Consider the following 22,268-nt stretch of genomic DNA (forward strand, 5'->3'; position numbering starts at 1 on the left):
CAACGCGCTGCTACCAGAAAAATAGGTTAGGTTAGGTTAGAACTGTGACCCTTAAACACATCTACTGTCAGAAAAGTAGGTTAGGTTAGGTTAGAACTGTGATCCCTTAAAAAAAGAATAAAATTAATTCATGAAATGTTTTATACTGTTTGCTAGTTATATTATACTAGTCGTATATCAATAGATAGTTATACCATATAGCGGTTATTATAAATAAATGTTATACGAAATAATGATTATACAAAATAAAAGTAGATCTTTTGTGGTTATACCAAATGTTAATTATGTCAAATGAGTGATTATATCCTTTAAAAATATACCAAATGTTGTTATATCAAATGTTACTATACCAAAAAAAGTTATACCAATCATTACACACCCATATTTCAGTAATTCGATGTATGATTATCAGTACCCACTACTCGACACTAAGTGCCAACAGAGTTGCGCCAAAAATGTAATATTAAAACAGTTAACAACTTATATTACAAGCAGATGGAATTGAAAACATAGTACTGATGAATATTATTGTACTATTAGCTAAAAATTGTTGAGAATCTTCCCTTACTTATTAATATAGTTATAGTTAACGCTGATGTGGAAACGTTTATTGACATCAAACACCTGGATTTGTATTATCAATATTGTGATGTACTTGATCATTTATACGAGCCTTTTTCTGTTTTCAGCTAAGCAGCAGCCATGATTCCTAGCTCACTCATCACAGTCACCATCATCCTTCTATCACTACACACCATCACAGCAGAAGAAGGATACCTTCGCTACGTCAAAGATGGCTGCTTCCTCCGCGGCGAAGCACTTTCCTGCGTTAAATACAAAGCTTTAAAAGTAGCTAAGAAGACTCTTTTTGGTGATGATATCAATGGCAATGAAACTATAAAAGCAAACAATGTAATCAGCTTTGTACCTTTAAATCAAGAAACTGTAGAGAAGCTAAATATAAAGAAGGAAGAATTGGAAGTGAGTGAACCGAGAGGGTTTTTATCAGAATGGGCGGAACTGACGAAGTATGCTGTGAAGGTTGTGAAGGAGTTCTTCAGGATGAAGGGGATGAAGGTGAATTTGCCGGAGGGAGCGAGGACTATTGAGGAGGAAGATGTGGATGTTGATGATGGTGAGTTTTAGTTTAATGAATCATTGAGTATAGGTATCATAAGTTTAGATATAATTTGTCACATAATGTCAGTATAAACGGAATACTAGGAAAAAGAAAACTTCATACTACACGTTTTTATTTAGAATCACGTCACACCACAGGAAGCGCTGGTAGCCTAGCGGTAAGTACGTGCGACTTTCATTTCGGAGATCACGGGTTCGAACCCCGGCTCGCACCAATAAGTTTTTCGGAATTTATGTGCGAATTGTCATTTGATATTTGCCAGTCGTTTTTCGGTGAAGAAAAGCATCGTGAGGAAACCGGACTGATTCCAATAAGGTCTCGTTTACCCTTCGGGTTTGAAGGTCAGATCCCATGGCAGTCGCTTTCACGATAAAAGCAACTAACTAGTGCTTCCGTGCCAAATCTTTCGCTGACAGATTCCGCCTGTCGTTGTCACTGAAAATACATATACGGGTGGAAAATACCCTTTCAGGCTCGACGTAGTTTCAGCGAATGAGTTAACACGTCCACTGTTCGACTATAAATTGTAAACAGTAACCTATAATTGAGAGGCATAAGAGAGTGAACATGTGAAAACCCATATTTATTCATACAATTTTACGAAACTCAAATGAGGATTCGTATTTACTAGTTTTAGGTTCTTTAGACAGGATGTCGACGACTAAATAGGCAGGTTTCCTCCATACGACCGGTCTGGCCTAGTGCGTAGTGATAGTGACCCTGTCTGCTAAGCCGCGGTCCGAGGTTCGAATCACGGTAAGGGCATTTATTTGTGTCATGTACACAGATATTTGTTTCTGAGTCATGGATGTTTTCTGTGTATATAAGTATGCATTTTATCTATAGGGGTATAAGTATTAAGTATATCGTCGCCTAGCACCCATAGTACAAGCTTCGCTTAGTTTGGGGCTAGGTTGATCTGCGTAAGTTGTCCCCCAATATTTATTTATTTATTTATACATAATTGAATTGATTGAATCAACCGACCTGAAACAGGACATTATTTTTATTACCAAAATAAAAACGCCCAAAATAACTTACCTACTATGTTTTGAGAAGATATTATTAAGCAATTAATATAATATCTAAACTTGTTTAGCCTTCATCTCTTCATTATTTATAGCTCAGTAAATATCACGAAATAAAATCCAACAAAATAATAAAACAATTTCGGATTAATTATACTACCTACTCGTATGAAAATATCAATCATTATTTTTCCCTAATTAAAAATATTGTTTCCTTATATTAGAAGGATATTTTTAACATCACCTAATTGTAAGGAGAAAATATATAAACACGAAATAGGAAACTTCGCTCGTTGCCTCTGAAAATTAATTCCTCAATATCCAGGATCGAGTTTCAAGTACTCATTAAAAGTGATTTAATTAAAAAACTCACCGAATCGTAGGTCCTTGGTTGAACCGTGAAATATAATTTATTCGATAAAATATATGAAGGCGCTGCTAAAAGCGAGTAATGAACAAAAGATAGTCGCTCTCGTGTATTGATGTGCCGACGGAAAGTTTACAAATTTTTGATATTTTCACATAGGAAAACTTCGGAAACTTTCCATTCTTTGTATGGACAATTGTATGGATGGAAACTTTCCATTTCATAAATTTAAATTCCCTTTATTTTTCGTGAAACTTTCGTGAATTTTTCATGAAATTTCAGATTTTTTTGGAAAGTTTCCGCAACTTGCACATCACTACTCTCGTGTAACGCCGTGTCTTGCGTGGGCGACGGTCGCGCGACCGTCGCCGTCGCGTCTCATCGCATCGTCTACTTTTTTTTTTTTTTTTTTTTTAGTATGAATAGGGAGACGTTTGACCACGATCACACCTGATGGTAAGTGATGATGCGGTCTACGGTGGATCACGCTTACCTATGAGATACCTATTTACCCTTGCTTTTGCTTTCTATTTGCTCTTGCTTCCATATCGATAAGGTTTGATTTCGTATGCGTCGCATCGCCGTCGCGCGACCATCGCGCGACCGTCGCCCACGCAAGCCACGGCGTAAATAAAGCAGGCACGATGATAGCGCGAACGAGTTACAATTCGTCGCCGAGCGATGAACTATACATCGCTCGCTCTCTCTTTTATAAGTATTTGGGCATTTTCGCGAGAACAATCGCCAAAAAAAAATCTAAGATCATTTTATGTTATTTATTTTATTTATCATATTTAATTTAAAACGTGTCGGATTGCAAACAAGATGAAAATGTCTTTTAAACAAAATAATGATTATATCCATGGGAACTCTTGAGATTAGTTGTCAAAGCGGACCTGAGGCTCCATGAGTCGTGGAAAATGCCGGAATAACGCAAGGAGGAGGAAGAATTCTATGAGAGATTATTGAAACTGAAATATTTTACTTTATTGTGCAAAAAAGTTTAAATAAAACAAAACTTCTTTGAGAACTGTTTAAATTTTCTATTTACTTTTCGAATTGAATCTTCTTCGTTGTAAAATGGCTTCATCAATATTAAACTATCTATCAAAGTCAAAACCAATAAAATAAAGTCAATCGCAAGAAATTCAATTGAAAACGTAAATTCCATTAGGTACATTACTTTTTTAAAAACCGCAGCAGTCAATAAACTGAAAATTATCAAGAATGTTTTCATAGAAAAACAAAACGTCATATAAACCTACTCTTACAACTGTTATTACCAACCTTAACGCCTTACATTATACGTAAAAAAATTTATGTATAGTCAGGTATTAAAATATACATGAGGACAATGTGCCAGAAATATATCCATACTGTAATCAATCAATAATAGGCGAGAATTAAGACACCGGACCCTTTAGCATAACGTGCCTTGTCGCGCGCGAGTCCATACATCAAGCGCGACTTCAAGTATGGACTCGCGCGCAACAAGGCAAGTTGTGCTAGAGGGGCGGCAGGGGCCCATTTCTCAAAACTGAAAGTCTCTTTCCAACTTGTCATATTAGACATTGACAACCACTTGTAAATTGTAAGGGACTCTCTTTGAATGTTTTAATGGTTACTTGAATCGTCTGTACCTACTAGCTTAACGAGTAGTGACCCTGCCTGCTAAGCCGCAGTTCGGGGTTCAAATCACGCTAAGGGCATTTATTTGTGTGATGAGCACAGATATTTTGTTACTGAGTCATGAACTCACAATATCCAAATAGTACATTACGATACAAGTGCGGAAAAGAGGAACATCGGAACGAGTGGCAATAAATTAACACACGGCTGAAGGGAGTGTTTTAATTCGACACGAGTAACAAATTTCCTCTTCACACGTGTATCGTATGACGTTTTTCAGTACATAAATAAATAAACGAATAAATAAATATTATATATAGGACATTCTTACACAGATTGACTGAGGCCCACGGTAAGCTCAAGAAGGCTTGTGTTGTGGGAACTCAGACAACGATATATATAATATATAAATACTTACATAGAAAACATCCATGACTCAGGAACAAATATCTGTGCTCATGACACAAATAAATGACCTTACCGGGATTCGAACCCGGGACCACGGCGTAGCAGGCAGGGTCACTACCGACTGCGCCAGACCGGTCGGCAAACACATGGGGCCCTTTGAAGTTTCGACAGAGGCTCATAATGAATAACTTCTCGCCTAGTACGATAAAATAGCACCATGTCTACGTCACTCGCTCGCGATCGCGGGTTAACACGTTCCCTGTGCATGTATCATATGTGTAGCATTTTAGGGTATACATGATACGTGTATGCATCATGGGTGATGCACGACCCCTCGTGAACTTAAGGCATCGCCAAAAATTGCACGTGTGAGCTAGATGTTTTTTATTTGCGTGCACATATTGGGTACGAAAAGTTTGACAGAAAACACGTGCGTCCGGAGGACATTTTCATAATGTTGCCAGGTGACGGCTGTTTAAAAAAAATATGTTTTATTTTATTTTAAATAACTAAACAATATTAATTATTTGCATTAATGTCACGTTATATTGAAACAAAAGACTAATTAAATAAATTTGTAAACTGTGATGCAAGGATTCAACTAGATAAAGCTCCATGTTGTCGGTTGTCAGACGTCAAATTTGGTACTGGCAGTACACATTCTGCATTTTGAACTAGAGGCGGCAAACCTGGTTTAGGCTATGTCTTAGTACGTTTTTGCAAAGCCACGTAATTTCCAATTGTTTGATTTTGGAATCTTCAAGATAATCACGATTGATATAGTACATTACATCAGAGGCCGGGAAAATGAGGATTTCCGGCCAAGTGGGTATATACGGCCGAGCGAGCGTGCGAGCGAGGCCGGATAGGGATACGAGGCCGGGAATCCGTTTTCACGCCGAGGCATGTATAGTGCTTTTCTCAAACATACAATGAAATAAAAAAAAATGCTCTAAAGGACAATATTTTATTTATTAAGTGACAAAATACAAATACACTCAAACGTCAAGTGTGACAAGTATCCAGGTCACACAAAAATTAAAAAAAAGTGACATGACAGTTCTGACAGCTTACTTAAAAAAGTTACTTTGCAGGCCTAGGCCTAAAAAATAATATGAAATCCCTTTACAGTCCTCTCGAGTTGTTGCGCCCAAAAAGCGATACTTCCCAGCCAATTTTAAGGAACGTAAAGACAATATTTCATTGCATGTTTGAGAAAAAGTATTTTATGTCATCAGTAGTCCAAGGACGATACAGGCCCTATCAGCAGTAATGTTAGGACCATCAATTTGCTCCAATTCGTCCATGATCTTTTCTATCACTCCCTCTAAAATTATCTATATTTATTCATAAGTATATATATGACAAAAATTAAGTAATCACATTTAGTTTTGAAGAGTATTTCAGATTAACTCCGTCTTACCCGCTTGAGCAGTTGCTTAGGCCACATATGAGGTAACAAGTGGCCAAAAGACTCCACAGGGCGCCTGTGTTATCGCGTGGCACGTACCTACTATTCCTCTAACTTTTCCGTAGGAACTTATTAGTATTAGTTATTACTCTTAGTTATTTCGGTCACATATCACGTCGCCCGCCAGATAGCTTGGAAGAGAATAATTATGACGGGCAAAGTTGAAAGCACTAGACCTCCGGCTCCTGCCCCTACTAGATGGTGTGCTCAAATTACTGCACCCATTAAAACTGCACGAGGCCATGCGCTTGGCGAGGAACAGACGCCTATGGAGGGACCTGGTCTTCAACAGAATGACATGACGTCACGATCCGCAGCATTGAGGGAACGACTAAAGAATATTAGTATTAGTTAAATAAAGCGTAGGTATTTGTCGTTTTGCGGGCAAGTGAAGGATATGTTACGTTAGTAACTTGTTCGTAATCCGTGACCATTTCGTACTGAAGAAGTAATAATAGCTGTGGGTTATGCTGCCACTACTGGCATGGCCCCCTAAAATATAGTATTTTTGCGTACTATATATCTTTCATATAGAATATAGTACGCTTGGCCAAAATATAGTACAGCCGGCGTATTATGATTCCAATTTTATCATTTATCCACGTGGATAAAGCATCCGTCACGCTTTGGCAAGTATGTCAGTGTGAGAGTGACAGTTGTCTTATCCACGTGGACAAGTGATAAAATTGGAAGCATGATACGCCGGCAGTACTATATTATATAATACGGTTAGCTGCCAGCGTAAAATAAGATTTCAAATCAACGGAAATCTTTGTAAATACCCTCTAGCAAGATTCGAAAACTTGATTGCTTCAATTGGATTAGATTACCAGTTAGATTGAGATATTAGGATAGGGTACCGAGGCTTCAGGCTTTTCTCATTATAATTTTTACATTGGAGCCGGTCTGCCTCAGTCGGTAGTGACCCTGTCTGCTAAACCGGGGTCCCGTGTTCGAAACCCGGTAAGGGCATTTATTTGTGCGATGAGCACAAATATTTGTGCTTGAGTCATGGATGTGTCTATGTATTTATCTATATATATAAGTAAGTATATCGTCGCCTAGCACCCATAGCACAAGCTTTGCTTAGTTTGGGGCTAGGTTGATCTGTGTTTACGGTGTCCCCCAATATTTTTCAATATTTTTTTTTTAAATTATTATCGTTGTGTATAAGTAAGTATACAAGCTTTCTTGAGTTTACCGAGGGGTTATATTCAATCTATGTCAGAATGTCCTAAATTATTATAATTTATTATTTAAACATCAGTTAATTCAACAACAATAAAACATACTATTTTTAACCCCCGTCCGTCCGTCCGTCCGTCCGTCCGTCCGTCCATCCGTCCGTCCGTCCGTCCGTCCGTCCGTCCGTCCGTCCGTCTGTCTGTCTGTCTGTCTGTCTGTCTGTTTGTTTGTCTGTCTGTGTGTGTGTCTGTCTGTGGCATCGTAGCTCCCGAACGGATGAACCGATTTAGTTTTTTTTTGTCTGAAAGCTGAGTTAGTCGGGAGTGTTCTTAGCCTTGTTTTATGAAAATCGGTCTACTATATCGCAGTCGGGGTTTTTTCAAAATTTGAATTTTGTGGTTAGGTTTTATAATAATACAAAGTTTAGTCTGTATCAGAAATTGCATTATGAAAACCAGTTGTCTGAACAACGGATGCTTTTGATATTTTCTTCAATCGTGAGAAGTACATATTGAGTATGTAAATAGTTTAAATATGTAAATCTGTTAGATCGCGAGTCATTATTGGAATGTCTGAATGGGGTCTCTGACTGTTACCACAGACATTTTTTTTTAAACAAAGGTTACAGTTTTAACTTCTGATTAGCAGAAACGTCTGCAATCGATGCCATTAGGCTTAGAATAAATTTAAAAGTGGAAAATGTCTGCCTTGGGTGAGACTTGAACTCACGGCCTCTGGATCGATACTCCAGCGCTATCGATACTCCATACGGCAGACATTTTCCACTTTTAAATTTATTCTAAGCCTAAAGGTTACAGTTATACAGTTTCTAGTTTTTTTCGCCAAACTTACGTTTAACGGCGACACTACTTTTTTTTTTTATACTACGTCGCGTCGGTGGCAAACAAGCATACGGTCCGCCTGATGTAAAGCGGTCACCGTAACCTATGGACGCCTGCAACTCAAACAGTGTCACATGCGCGTTGCCACCCCATTAGAAACTTGTGTGTTAAGTACACAGCAAAAAGGAGTGTACAAGTTCCAAGGAGGGTTCGGGTTGCCGACGACTCAAAGGACAATAGACGGAACAAGTTAGTTCCGTAAGTCCGCCCGTCATCAGCACACCGCACCCTCGTTGAGCTCTGGCAGCCTTACTCACCGGCAGGAACACAACACTATGAGTAGGGTCTAGTGCTATTTGGCTGCGGTCTTCTGTAAGGCGGAGGTACTTCCCCAGTTGGGCTCTGCTCTAGATTCGAGCGAGACGATATCCGCTGTGCTGTGCCCTACCACACAAAGCGGAATATCATTCGCTATGCCCTACCTCCTTTTACTCCTCCTTCTTTGTGTAAGGCCTGAGTGGAGGCTCGGAGCGGAGCGTTTGGCGAGGCGTGCAGCGGGGCGGGCGAGCGTGCGTCCACGCTATGCAGCGTCGAGTCAGGACACTTGTATGAGCTTCAATTGTTTAGCATGCACGCCGCAAGCTCCACCCGAGCTGCACGCCTAATATATTTAAGCGTGTACTGAGGCTTTACACTAACGCCGTGTCTTACGTGGGCGACGGTCGCGCGATCGTCGCCGTCGCGTCTCATCGCATCGTCTACTTCCATATCCATAAGGTTTGATTTCGTATGCGTCGCATCGCCGTCGCGCGACCATCGCGCGACCGTCGCCACGCAAGCCACGGCGTTATACTTTCACAGAAAAGTTGTTTCTTATAATTAATTTAAATACGTTTGTACTCACGTTATTATATCGCTATTGCTGCGACATGTTTCGGGCCAATTCGGAGGCCCCTCTTCAGGCATATAGGAGTTCACGCGACGGCTAAATTTATTAATTATTTGAATATGACTCACGAAAGTTTAACGTGTATAAGTTGTTTCTTGGTGCTTTGGTGGCATTTTGAAATTTTGTCACGCCAGATGTTGCTATTAGGTATAACCGCTCGTTGTCAGTATCAAGTCACAAAATACCTCAAGAAAATCGTGTCACTAAAAAAAGGCAATTTTGAAAAATGTAGGGCTTACCGTCTCTTTGCCCTTAATACAGGTAACCGGGGTGAAGTTAGGAACATTTTGGCGTTACTATGATGGTGAATGATCGGCCTTGAAATTACCATTATTTATTATTAACTGAAACTGTTCGTGTAAGATTACTTAATATACTCCAGAAAATCTTCAATTGACGACCGGTCTGGCTCAGTCGGTAGTGACCCTGCCTGCTAAGCCGCGGTCCTAGGTTCGAATCCCGGTAAGGACATTTATTTGTTCCTGAGTCATGGATGTTTTCTATGTTTGTATATAAGTATGTATTTATCTATTTAAGTATGTATACGAGTATATTATATGTATATCGTCGCTTTAGCATCCATAGCACAAGCTTTGCTTAGTTTGGGGCTAAGTTGATCTCTGTAAGGTGTCTCCAATATTTATTTAGTAGGCATGACTTGAAAACTACATTTTCAAAGTCACATCTACATTTTAAAGCTACCCCGTTTGACGGTACCACAATATGTTAAATCCCACATCTAAATTTTCCTTCTCAATCTCAACATGGCTTTAAAATTCCATCCACGCCACACACTCCCGCATTCTGGGAGTCGTGACGTCATAAGAATGTAGTACTCCTATAAATGTCCCATTTTCGTGGCACGGTTGGCGTCAAAATATTATCTGAGCGGACGAGCTGCTCAAAATATCTATACACAGGTTATAATAGAAGCATGTGGACATATTTCTGAAGCACTTTGACCGTTTAGATATATCTGATAGTTAAATATACCTCTAAATTCTTGTCACCAAGAAATGAGTATTCAAATTTCAAAGCTTATTCGAAGGGCAATAAAGTACAGTTTGTGATGACGTTTTTCCCATTTTCTGTTGGTTGAAGGTATTATGATTGGAATTTGCGAAGGGTGTTTATGTTTATTATTATGAGACAGGTGCGGAATTCGGTACATGTATTAAAGGTCGGGTTAGTGGGTGATGAAATTATTATGTGAGAATGTTCTGTAATTGATTGTTACGAGGAGTAGATAATAATTTTAGATTAATTTATGGATAAATAAAGGTCGTAACAATTCAGCCAAAAGCTTGAAATAAATAAGAATAGGACAGTAAAAAAATATATTATATATGCATATTGGGGGGTTTCCCGGAGGGAGATGAATTGGGAGAAGTTTTTTATATATAGTTTTTAGTTTTAGTTTGTTTTGTGTGGTTTTATGTTTAGTTGTAAATCTTAGTAAATTAGTTAATTTAAAAATTTCGTGTGTCCGTCTTTAGAATAAGATTTATTATTAAGTAACTTCTTGTGTGTTCATGTGTAAATGTTGACTTTATGTTTTATGTATTGCAATAAATAAATTTAGATCGTTAACTAACAGTTGACTAAGTGTCAAAGACTATCCAACACTAAAAATTCATCACGTATAGTAAAAAAATAAACAATACGACAACAATAACTTATTCGAATAGTTCCATATATTTAGGTACTGGTAAATGGCATGAAGATTTAATAAAAATTCCATATAAAAAAAAATGTGAGATAATAATTCGAAGTAGGACAAAAAATAATATTCAATCATCAAAAAAAAAATCGTACAATTTCATACGTATTTTTATTAAGTACAAAGTTGGAACGGATATGAAATTCAAAAAACCGGCCAAGAGCGTGTCGGGCCACGCTCAGTGTAGGGTTCCGTAGTTTTTCGTATTTTTCTCAAAAACTACTGAACCTATCAAGTTCAAAACAATTTTCCTAGAAAGTATTTATAAAGTTCTACTTTTGTGATTTTTTTCATATTTTTTAAACATATGGTTCAAAAGTTAGAGGGGGGGGACGCACTTTTTTTTCCTTTAGGAGCGATTATTTCCGAAAATATTAATTTTATCAAAAAACGGTCTTAGTAAACCCTTATTCATTTTTAAATACCTATCCAACAATATATCACACGTTGGGGTTGGAATGAAAAAAAATATCAGCCCCCACTTTACATGTAGGGGGGGGTACCCTAATAAAACATTTTTTCCATTTTTTATTTTTGCACTTTGTTGGCGTGATTGAAATACGTATTGGTACCAAATTTCAGCTTTCTAGTGCTTACGGTTACTGAGATTATCCGCGGACGGACGGACGAACGGACGGACGGACGGACGGACGGACGGACGGACGGACGGACGGACGGACGGACGGACAGACAGACATGGCGAAACTATAAGGGTTCCTAGTTGACTACGGAACCCTAAAAATAGAAAACGTATATAAAAAATCTAATATTCAATAATCTACGTACATTGACGACGAAAACGAATTTTTGATCTAAGTATTAAAATATTTTTGATCTATTAAACTCAAACTTTGTACTCTAGGTCCTAAGCATAAGACAAACAAAAGAAAAACTTCAATTATTTTTATTTAACATGACCATGACCTTAACTGAACCATTGTACCACTAAATTGTACCATTAATCAAAAGTTCAATAGAACACTTTCCCAACTTAGTAATTTAGAGCCAATCTGTGACAATCGATTACCTAGGTCGGACTACCCAAGCGTTTCATGGGAAGATACTAATTCAATAATGCGTAACAATGAGAGCAAAAAAAAGTTCATTTTGAACCATTTAATGGTAAATTTGTTATTGATTGATTACTTTCATTTGTTTTAAACGGTTTTTTTTAAATGAATGAACATTTGATTGCCATAAAGAGTTAAAAATACTTACACTTTTATTAGTTCAGCAATTCTTTAATAGTTTCAACATTTAGTACGTTTTCGATATTGATAAAAAATTGTAAGATTCCCAAATTGTCACTGGAAGTTTGTATGAAACTTCCATTTTTGTTACCGAAAATGTATAGAAATCTGATAACAAAGAAAGCTCAGCATCATGTACTGTACCAGCTTACCCAATTTGTATCAATATGGAAGGCATAATCCAACTGTACAAACGGAGAATTACTCAGTTACAAGCCTGAGATTACTAAAAGCGTCTTTGAGGATAATAATTATCATAGGTCATAAATTTTCCAAGAACTTTTAGACATTAAAAAGTGGTGATATTGTTACGTCCGGTTTATATTCATTTAATGATTTGAAAGGCCCAACTTTGTCTCAAGCATTTTTTCGCAGAGTATTTTTTTTTTGTTTAGTTCAAAAAAATATGACAGGTTTTTTTTTATTACAATGTGTTGGGTGTAGGTATATAAATTGCATCTATTATTTATTTGTCCCAAGAACCTTAGGTACTATAACCATGTAAGAAAAAAATATTTATTATATTTTATTAATCTATGTAGTAATATCATCAAAATAGAACGCTATTAAATAACAAAAATCTACCTGGACAAAAAACTTATCCCTAGGCTTTTTACTAAAAAAAGACATTTCTCAAAGGAAGGCATAAATCCTGATCGACAGCAATAATAGTGGGAATCCCTTTTTTTATGAAGACAAATAGACTATTTGTCATAGTTGGTCGCCACCATAAATTGACTTCGATTTATTTCGGCTAAGGTGAAAATGAAATTTTATTAAGACTCATTGTTGGGAAAGGGAGGAGTAAAGAAACAAGTCATAAATTTATAGGACTGTGTTATTAGATTTTTATGGCGTGAAAATTCTAGAAATTCTGTAATCTAAAAATGATGGTATCTTTGTAGGATTCCGTAGACAAACCGTTATATTGAATAGTCTCGTTGTCCATATATGTGGCTAAAAGACATAAGTTGTTGTTTAACCGCACGTGCCAATAGTGATAACCGAGCAAGCGAAAGATTCTAATATTGAACCGTGAGCGTAGCAAGTGGTTAAAAAAGTGGAATCTTGAGCGTGAAACACAACATTTTTGACCACACCAACATGAACAAAATCTATCAATATAATATCTATAGCAGCCTTTAAAGCGCCCGACTTCTCTGTGAATTTCATGCATGATAATTTCTTAAATAATTCTATCTTGTTTCATTCTTTTTAGAGCACATTTTATAGAAATCGGGTCTAATCTACAGCTACGGAACTTTTCCGTGGTCCGAAACGCACATTTGCCGATTTTTCTTTATTGTGTGTTTTTGTAAAAAGAACGTTTATTTTAACCTCACGTTAACATTTTATTTACTGTTAATAATAATGTCATCGTTGTGATAATAGATCGACCGCAACGCCGGGCCGTGCTCGTTGACATCACCATCCCCCATGATAAGAATCTCGTGAAAGCCGAGAAGAACAAGTCCCGTAAGTACCTAGACTTGGCTCACGAGATAACCGTCATGTGGGATGTTGATTCGACGATCATTGTTCCGATAGTCGTTTCAGCGATCGGTCTCATAGCGAAGAGTCTCGACCTTCTTGAGAGACTCTCACTAGGTGGCTGGATCAAGGGCCAGATGCAGAAGGCGGTAAACTTGGACACGGCGCGAGTAGTACGACGGGTCCTTTCTCTGCAGCCCTAAACACCGGCAGCTTAGGCCCTGTTCCGCTGCTGGTGGCATCCACTTGGATGTTATGTTTTTTATAATATGTTTTGTATTATTTTGCAAGAGATTTTATATTTTAATTTTTTATATATATTGTTAAAAAACCGTTGTTAGTTTATCCTTTTTAAACTTTGGACCTACTTTTTCCATTCTTTAAGAGAAAAATGTTTAAACCTTTATATTCCACTGAGTTACGATATTTTCAAATGTAAGTTTCGAGAACGTAACTCAGTGGAAAATAGAGAAAATGTATTAAAAAAAATGTAATTACTTTTTCTTCTATTAGGATTGTAAGAGTTCATAATTGTTAGTAGTAATGTATGAAATTTAACAAAACGTGATGTCTACAAAGAATAAAACTGACCCTACTACCATTTTGTCTTTGTCCAACCTTGTCTAAAAGATACACTCAACCACCATTTTTTTTAATTCCAGGTCGCGGTCGCAGAAAGAGACTGGCCGTCGTTGTCCCCCTCCTAACCCTCCTAGCAGCGTTGAAGACGAAGCTCCTCCTCATCCCGATCCTCCTAGCAGTTCTCCTCATCAAGAAACTCCTCCTGATTGCCGCTCTACTCCTGCCTGGTCTCCTGAGCACGCTTAGGGCTTGCAAGGTAGGATAGACGTTAAGGTAGGATTTTTGTGTTTGGGATTATCATTGATCATGTTGTCGTTAGCTTTGGTTATATATTATATTTTTCCCCTCACTAGCTCGGAAACACGTGTTTTGTCCTTTAATACCAGCGGGTAAAAACGCATTTTATCCACTAGTGGGTAAAGTAATTTGACCTTGAATAAAGTCAAATTAACTACTTTAAAATTGATAAAAGTAGGTGAATCTAGTAATAAAGATGATTTACCACCTGTGGAACTACTGGAAGCAGTGATAAACGCATTATTTGCGTTGTAGTTTCCTCGCTATAGTGAGGGGAAAAGTTTTGTGTTACACTCGGGTGCAAATGTATTTTACTTCTCATGTGTTAAAAAACTCGCAAGTTCAGGATTCTATTCTCGAACCAAGTATAGAATCTATAGAATCCTTTCACTTGCTCGTTTTTCAATTCCACACTCGGCGTTAAAATACAACTTTGCCCCCTTGTATAACAAATAACTATTCCTCATTTTCTATATTTAAAGTACTCATACATAATTTTTGATTGTTTATGTTAGTATTTTTTGGTCTTTATTTGGTAAGATTGGGATCGTTATTATTGATTATGTTGGCATCAGCTTTGGTCACAAGGGTTATATATTTTCCTCATTTTTCTATATTGAAAGTATACATAATTTTTGCTTCTTTCTATTATCTAAATGTTTGTTTTATTTTTGGCCTATAAGTGATGAGATTGGGATCGTTATTATACATCAGCTGTTTTCATTATTAATATGATATTTTCTGCATCAGCTTCGGTCATTGCAAGGGTTGTTTAAATGTATATGTATTTCATTTGTTGGAGTATTTTTTTTGTTATTTATTTAGTAATTTTTGGCTTTTGTTTGCCATATATTTCATTTATGTGGTATTTTTGTTTAACTACTACTGTTGCTATAGATGTAGGGAACAAATCAAATTATTTTATTTTTTGATTTGTGTTTTGTGTGTGGGCGGTCGAGGTGGTGTAGCGGTTTATCATGTCAGCCGCGTTAGCTGGAGACCGGGTTCGATTCCCGGCATCTCCACGAATAGGATTGGTCGCTTTTTCTTTAGTGTATGGTATCTATTTCAGTTTTCTGTTTCTATAGTAATTTTATCAATAACAGATTATAGATTTTTTTTTTTCATGAAAAGTAGACATATTTTTTATAGTTTCGATTAGTAGTCCTATCTATTTTTATTTTTACCATTTTATCTGGGCTCTTGTTTTATTATTTACTGCTGCAATATTTTGTACATATAGTTTGAATTATTTCCGAACATAAATATTACAAGCACTTCTCTGTTTTCACATTTACTGCTTTATTCATTACTTTTTGAAACAAAATTTAGTCGCATGTTGTACATTTATAAAGAAAAAACATATAGAATTCGTTTTATGTATGTATTTGAAATTGATATACGTTATTGTTGCAAAGAGCCCATAGTTTATCAAATTCAGATTTCCATTCACAAAATAAATTAAGGCTGAAATACAAATACTTCGTTTTTTTTTGTCTTATGTTATCCGGGAAATATACCGTGATTACCTTTTTAATTGACCGAAATGTGCAGAACTTTCCATAATCATATTGCATTATAATCACTTCTGGATGAGATTAGCCCAGGACCGGGATAAGTGGCGTACACGAAGGGAGGCCTATGCTCAGCAGTGGGCGATTAATGGCTGAAATGATGATGATTGCATATAACCAGTGCTCGGACAAGTCATCGCAGAAACAGATATGGACATGGGACAAGACTATTATAGAGTCGCGACTTAAGATTATTATTATGTAAAGCTGATATTATCGTAATTTATAATTTAACATAATATTAAAAAAATATATTTTATTGTGCCAGAAAGAGTGTTTAAACTACTTACATTTTTATTTGTCGTAACTATTACTATGGTAAAAACCAAGACAAAGTTAAGTAAGTGTATTTCTGACCCCCGTACTAGTATAAACTGTATTACGGTGGGCCGATTCACCGAACTCACCACTACCTACTATATTGTCTTCGGTTATCGCGATAGTTACTCATCGTTGACCACGAATGCTGTAAAGTGTTCGAAAGGTAGGGATGAATTGCAAATTCATTATACGCGATATAATCCGTTTCCATAGTTTTATTTTATAATTTAACCTTTTTACTCGCATATCTGTCATGGATTTGTCAAAGTGGCATGCTTGAAACAAGTACCTTTTTTTTAAGCTTCAAACGGATTATATTTATTTTTAGCAACAATACATATTAATAAGTACCTAGTTTTCTGGTGACAATTTAAATTAATACAATTATTTGCTTAATTACGGTTATTTCAAATTATTAATATTATTTCAAATTAATAAATTTCAAATTAAAAAATATTGTACATAATGAATTATACAGAATCTATTGATCTTGTTCTACTGCATTCTTGCGATTTTTTTGCGATGACTTGTCCGAGCACTGCATATAACCACGTCGAAATATCGGGGGCTCGTAGAAAATGTATCAGAGTATAGTATATAGACAAACATAGGTAAGTAATTAAAGTAGCAGACAAGTTAAAGAGAGACCACAATTGAATAAAGCCACCTCAACTTCGTAATAAGAAAGTAACGAAGTAGATTAAGCGAAGTTTGTAGGTAGGAAGTTACGAACTAACACCTCTGAGTGCATACTGTGGACATTTAGAGAATTATCCTTAAAGTTACGAGAATGTTCTTTGCTTGGAGAATCGTGGGATCTTTGATATTCTATTTGACTTTTCTAGAAAATTATAAAATATTACATACGTTTAGGACAACCACCATCCCTTACCAAGGTACTTAATCTTTTAGAATGATTTGTGGTCTAGCTTTAAATTCCCTTTATGAATTTAGTACCCCTATATCATCTGGGTGATATATTTCTTCTCATCTTTATTTAATGGCTGTCTAGACCATCATGCAGGCAATCATGGTCGCGCGATAAATGATAAAACATCTGGCCGTCCCTATCACAAGTAGCATCCATTTTAGTAATTCACTTTGGATCACTGAGCCAAAATAGTTAGTTAGTTAGTATAGTAAAAGAACTTTAATAAAACTATGCACCGTTTTAGGTTTATGTGAAAAAAAAAAATTCTTGACCGTAAAAAATAGAGTGACAGTTTATGTCGCAAAAAGGAGGACAAAACAGACTCGTTTGTTCTTTTTTTGTGTTATTTTCATTATTGACAAAATTCACTTAAAATAATTACCGTATTAATTAAATATAATAATTATCCATAACCATCCAAAGGGATAACGCCATAAGTATTATGGGTACTTTTGCGCCAGAAACGATAAGGAGCGGGGATTAATAGTTAGTTTATTTGTAAATATTTATTTTAAGTTACCTTTTATTAAAATGTTGTATTTTCATAGACTAATAATTAAAGTTATTTGATCCATTAAAAAAAAACCGTATTTATATTATTTTATGGCTTACAACAACGAAATAATAATTATAAACTCTTTTTTTTATCCCCTTCCCCGCAGTTTCACAATAAATACCGAACAGATTTCACAACACACTTGTTTATTTCAAATTCAGTCAATATCCGTTATCAAGCCACTCTAAATATAAACCACAGATAAAACAATAAGCCGAGCCATTTTCAGTGTAAAAACTACGTTAATCCCTTATTTGGAATAAAGTAATTCTACGTAGATCATTATTTCATTGTCTAGTATAAAATGATCTATGGATTGGTGACTACAAAAATTATTTTTATTTTAAATATTAGAGATCAGAGTCACCATAAATTATGACATTTCGGAAAACGTCTTTTTTTACTAGAAGGAATCAAAGTGGCAGTTTTCTGTTCTGCCTGTGAGATTTTATTTTTTTGTAATAAAGGTAATTTATTTTTTGGCATGGGTGTCAAAAGTTATATATTTTCTTGAGTTATCTGTAGAGATGAGCGGATCTATGATGTTACATGCCTCAAAAAATGTTTTTAGTTACATATTTGGTTGTTCTGAAAACTCGACTCTCCTAAACTAAGTTATTGCAATACTCTCAAATTAATATTCGAGCAAGCTGTCGCTACTAAAAGGGTTCAGCAAAAAGGTTTGCTACATACATTTAGGAACAAAAAGTATAATATATCTGTATGTACATTCTACGTTGGACAGTTAGTTTGGGTAACTTGTCGAGAGTTTAGTTACTGAAGTTTTGGATAAGGGTTAAAACGGTTTTGATGTCAATCTGCCTTGAAACTGTTCGGTTTGGAACAGGGAACTTTATTCGTTCCATTATAATTTGAATAATTTATTTTTTGACGTCCGGTCTGGCTTAGAGCCTGCAGCAACATCACAGTTTTCAGCGGAACTAGCTGGTTAATTCATTTTATAGTAGAATAAGCATTTGTACGCCGAGAGGCATATCATGAAGGACTATTACCCTGTATACAACATCTTAATTTTAATTTACTCATGTTAACAAATAAAGCATCTTATATTATCTTATCTTATCTTATCTTATTTTGTTCGACACTAACAATTTCTCTGAAATATTTAATGAATTAGGACAGCATTTAGTGCAACTTGCAAGTAAGATGCACCGTAGCTAAGTAACAATTCAAATATAATTTTTTTGACGACCGGTCTAACCTAGGACGTAGTGAAACTTAACTAATGACCCTGCCTACTAAACCGCGGTCCTGGCTTCGAATCTCGATAAGGGCATTTATTTATGTGGTGGAGCACAGATATTTGTTCCTGAGTTATGGATGTTTTCTATGTATAATATATAAGTATTGGTACATTATATCGTTGTATGATTACCCAAAACTCTCCTTCTGTTTACCATGTGAATCGATGGATCTGTGTAAGAAATGTAAGAATTCGTATAATATGTATTTTATTATATATTTGGGAGACATTTCTTTTACAAAATTATTCTGCTCTTGGTATAGTAAAGTTTTGTATGTGGGGCTGAAATATTTATTGAGTTTTTATATAAAAATATATTTGATGGAAATAATTTGATACTTAATAATACATGCTTATAAAATAGAATAGTTATGCACTACGCTCTTTATTTGATAAGGTGAACGCCTGCATACCTACGTATAATAATATTTTAAAATACTTTTTCTGTGCATATTTATAATAATAGTATTAAATATATAAAAATTGCTCTCATTCCATCACAATTTTATATTAAGAAACTGTAATACAATCACAAGGCATCTAGAATTTTACAAAATACCAATCATTCTTTTTCATAATAAAATACACGTAGTTACATTAAATATTTTATTCTTATTTGATACTGCCATATACAGCGCGTAAACGTAATAAGGGCGATGAATGAAACCAGGCGTATAATTCAATATTGTTATCATTAATTAAGATGTGTTTTTGATTTACTCTTAATTTTCACCCCATAATGAATTTTTGAAAAAAATCTCAGCAGCAATGTACTGTAAACGTGGTTGCGATGACAATCAATGACAACTGTCAACGAGCGTTTAACGGGAGTGTGCTTGCATTACGTTGCGGGCCGAATTAATTTGTATGGATAAAAAAAATATTTCAATTTTAAGTAAAAGTTATCTAATTACATTTTATACGTCCTATACTCACCACCGTTAAGAGGTTCGCCCATATTAGGTTTACACCCTGTAGATGTATTACTTTCCAGTGCTTTGCCTACCTACCCTGTTTCGGAAAACAGGTGTGAGTTTATGAAGATGACTTAAAATTAATAAGTACTTAAAGAAATGTCTTTTTTGAAACATTTTTAAATATTACAACTTTTTGCAATCATTGTTTTCAAGAAGAACTTTTGACGATATTTTTTGATTTGTCAGCAGAGCTACGCGACTAGTATGGTTTTTTCTTGTTTTTTTTTTTACTACGTTTGTGGCAAACAAGCATACCGTCTAATGGTAAGCAGTAACCGTGTGTTACATGACAAACGCTGACCCTAAATCTATTTTTTTTTTCATATTTTGCTTAAATGTAAAGATTTGTGAACTCGAACATATCTACTAAGTAATAAAATACCCAAACTATCTAGACGCAAAAACGACGGGGTGTAAAAGTTTGACGTGTCTGTCTGTTTATCTGTCTGTGTGTGTGTCTGTCTGTGGCATCGTAGCTCCCGAACGGTTGAACCGATTTAGATTTAGTTTTTTTTGTCTGAAAGCTGAGTTAGTCGGGAGTGTTCTTAGCCATATTTCATGAAAATCGGTCTACTATGTCGCAGTGGGGGTTTTTCGACTTCCTCGCACCGCGTCGCGCGCAAAGCTTCCTACTAAAAGAATGTCCATTACATTCCTTAAAAGGTCAAGAAATCTTTAAACCGTGTCTCTCCTTGTTCCAGCATCATCAGATGCCAAGCTACTCATTTTTCGGCAGCAGTGACTCTTCAGACTTCAACTCCGACTACGGTAGCTATGCGTACTCCTCAGGAAATGGTTACTCTAAGGACTGGGCGGCAAATAGGGCCTATAACATGCAGAAATCTAGGCCCACTCCTGCCCCTATGTATATCACTGCGCCTGGCGGTGTAGCATAGAATAAAATGATATTTATTTAAGAAAAAAAAAACTATGTTCCTGACTGGTGGGTCAAAGTGTAATTTTTATAACAGGCATTATTTTATGAACATGGTGGGCTGGTTGTGACAAATCAAATATTATATTTTGTTTAATTTTACATAGTCTTTATTAATCAATTATCAATTATTTATCCGTGATAACTACAAATAAACAAGTGCAAAAACAGAAACAGCAAATAAAATAAATTAAGACATATTAGTTACCACGAAATGGTTCTGACTCAGCATAAATGCTAGCCCGACATCCGCTACCCCTTTCTTTGTCTCAAAAACACAAACGCATGACCACACACCGGCACACATCGGTGAAGTCACGCGCGAGTTATCCGCCGATTCGAGCAATTTTTAAATTATGGAATTTCAGGAACATTTTTGTTAATTTTTTTTAATGCGATCTCTAGAAGTTTTTATTTAATAAAACAGGGGTAAATAAATAAAATAACAGGTACACTTTTTTGTTCTGCTATATAACCACTTTCTTAAATATTGTCTGTTATAAAAATTACACCCTGTATATAATTGTATATAAATGCAGACCATTTTTGGTATGCTGGTGTTGGTAAATTATATAGAAAATACTTTTTAACTTATCATGATAATGTATTATTGTCATTAATATTCTTGATGTAATTTAGTGATTACATTTTAATGATTGTACAAATTGATAACTACAATCATACCTACATCATAATATATTTTTGTAATAGATTTAATGGAACAAAGTACTTTAATTGTGTTATTATACTTAAATGTATCGGAATTTTATATTAAAAGTATGTTTTTTTATGTTTTATGGTATATTTGAAAGAAGTGAACACTTTTGTATCAATTCAATTTTTAATAAAACAAAGTAGTAAGTGAACATGATTTTGATAAAAACTATGTACCTATTAAAGAAAAAAATGTAGATTGTCTTACATTTTTTATAAAAATAAGAGATGTATTGAAGTATTTAGATAATACTGAAACAATCCGTGTACAACAATAATAGTACAATATAAAATAACAAGACATAATTTTATAGAACAACTTTTGTACAAAATGTAGCAGACCTGAGTATGTATATTAGATACGACTGATGACGAGTTTTTGAAAAAGAGTTTGGCATAAGAACCAGTGCTCGACACGCTAGTACCCAATACATGACACCCTTCTGTCAAATTTATTGACAACTAGCTCTTGCCCGCGGCTTCACTCGCGTCAGAAAGAGACAAAAAGTAGCCTATATCACTCTCCATCCCTTCAACTATCTCCACTTAAAAATATCACGTCGATTCGTCGCTCCGTTTTGCCGTGAAAGACGGACAAACAAACAGACACACAAACTTTCCCATTTATAACATTAAT

The 22,268-nt window shown here is 35.6% G+C and overlaps 1 protein-coding gene across 1 annotated transcript; it reads left to right on the forward strand.

Moving 5' to 3' along the window:
- Window positions 1–673: 673 nt before the first annotated feature.
- LOC125238462 lies at window positions 674–21,514 on the forward strand. The gene is made up of 3 exons (XM_048145820.1): window positions 674–1,135; window positions 14,144–14,319; window positions 20,685–21,514. Exons 1-3 carry the CDS (start codon window positions 703–705, stop codon window positions 20,877–20,879), a joined length of 804 nt encoding a protein of 267 aa, XP_048001777.1. The 5' UTR covers window positions 674–702; the 3' UTR covers window positions 20,880–21,514.
- The last annotated feature ends 754 nt before the right edge of the window (window positions 21,515–22,268 follow it).

Source organism: Leguminivora glycinivorella, chromosome 23, assembly GCF_023078275.1.
Source record: "Leguminivora glycinivorella isolate SPB_JAAS2020 chromosome 23, LegGlyc_1.1, whole genome shotgun sequence".
Taxonomy (NCBI): domain Eukaryota; kingdom Metazoa; phylum Arthropoda; class Insecta; order Lepidoptera; family Tortricidae; genus Leguminivora; species Leguminivora glycinivorella.

Excerpts from the sequence above, each read along its gene's own strand:
- LOC125238462 (XM_048145820.1), top strand. The coding sequence starts at position 703 with ATGATTCCTAGCTCACTCATCACAGTCACCATCATCCTTCTATCACTA. Across the intron at positions 1,136-14,143 it reads AGATGTGGATGTTGATGATG|GTCGCGGTCGCAGAAAGAGA; the intron begins GTGAGTTTTAGT and ends TTTTAATTCCAG. Across the intron at positions 14,320-20,684 it reads GCACGCTTAGGGCTTGCAAG|CATCATCAGATGCCAAGCTA; the intron begins GTAGGATAGACG and ends TCCTTGTTCCAG.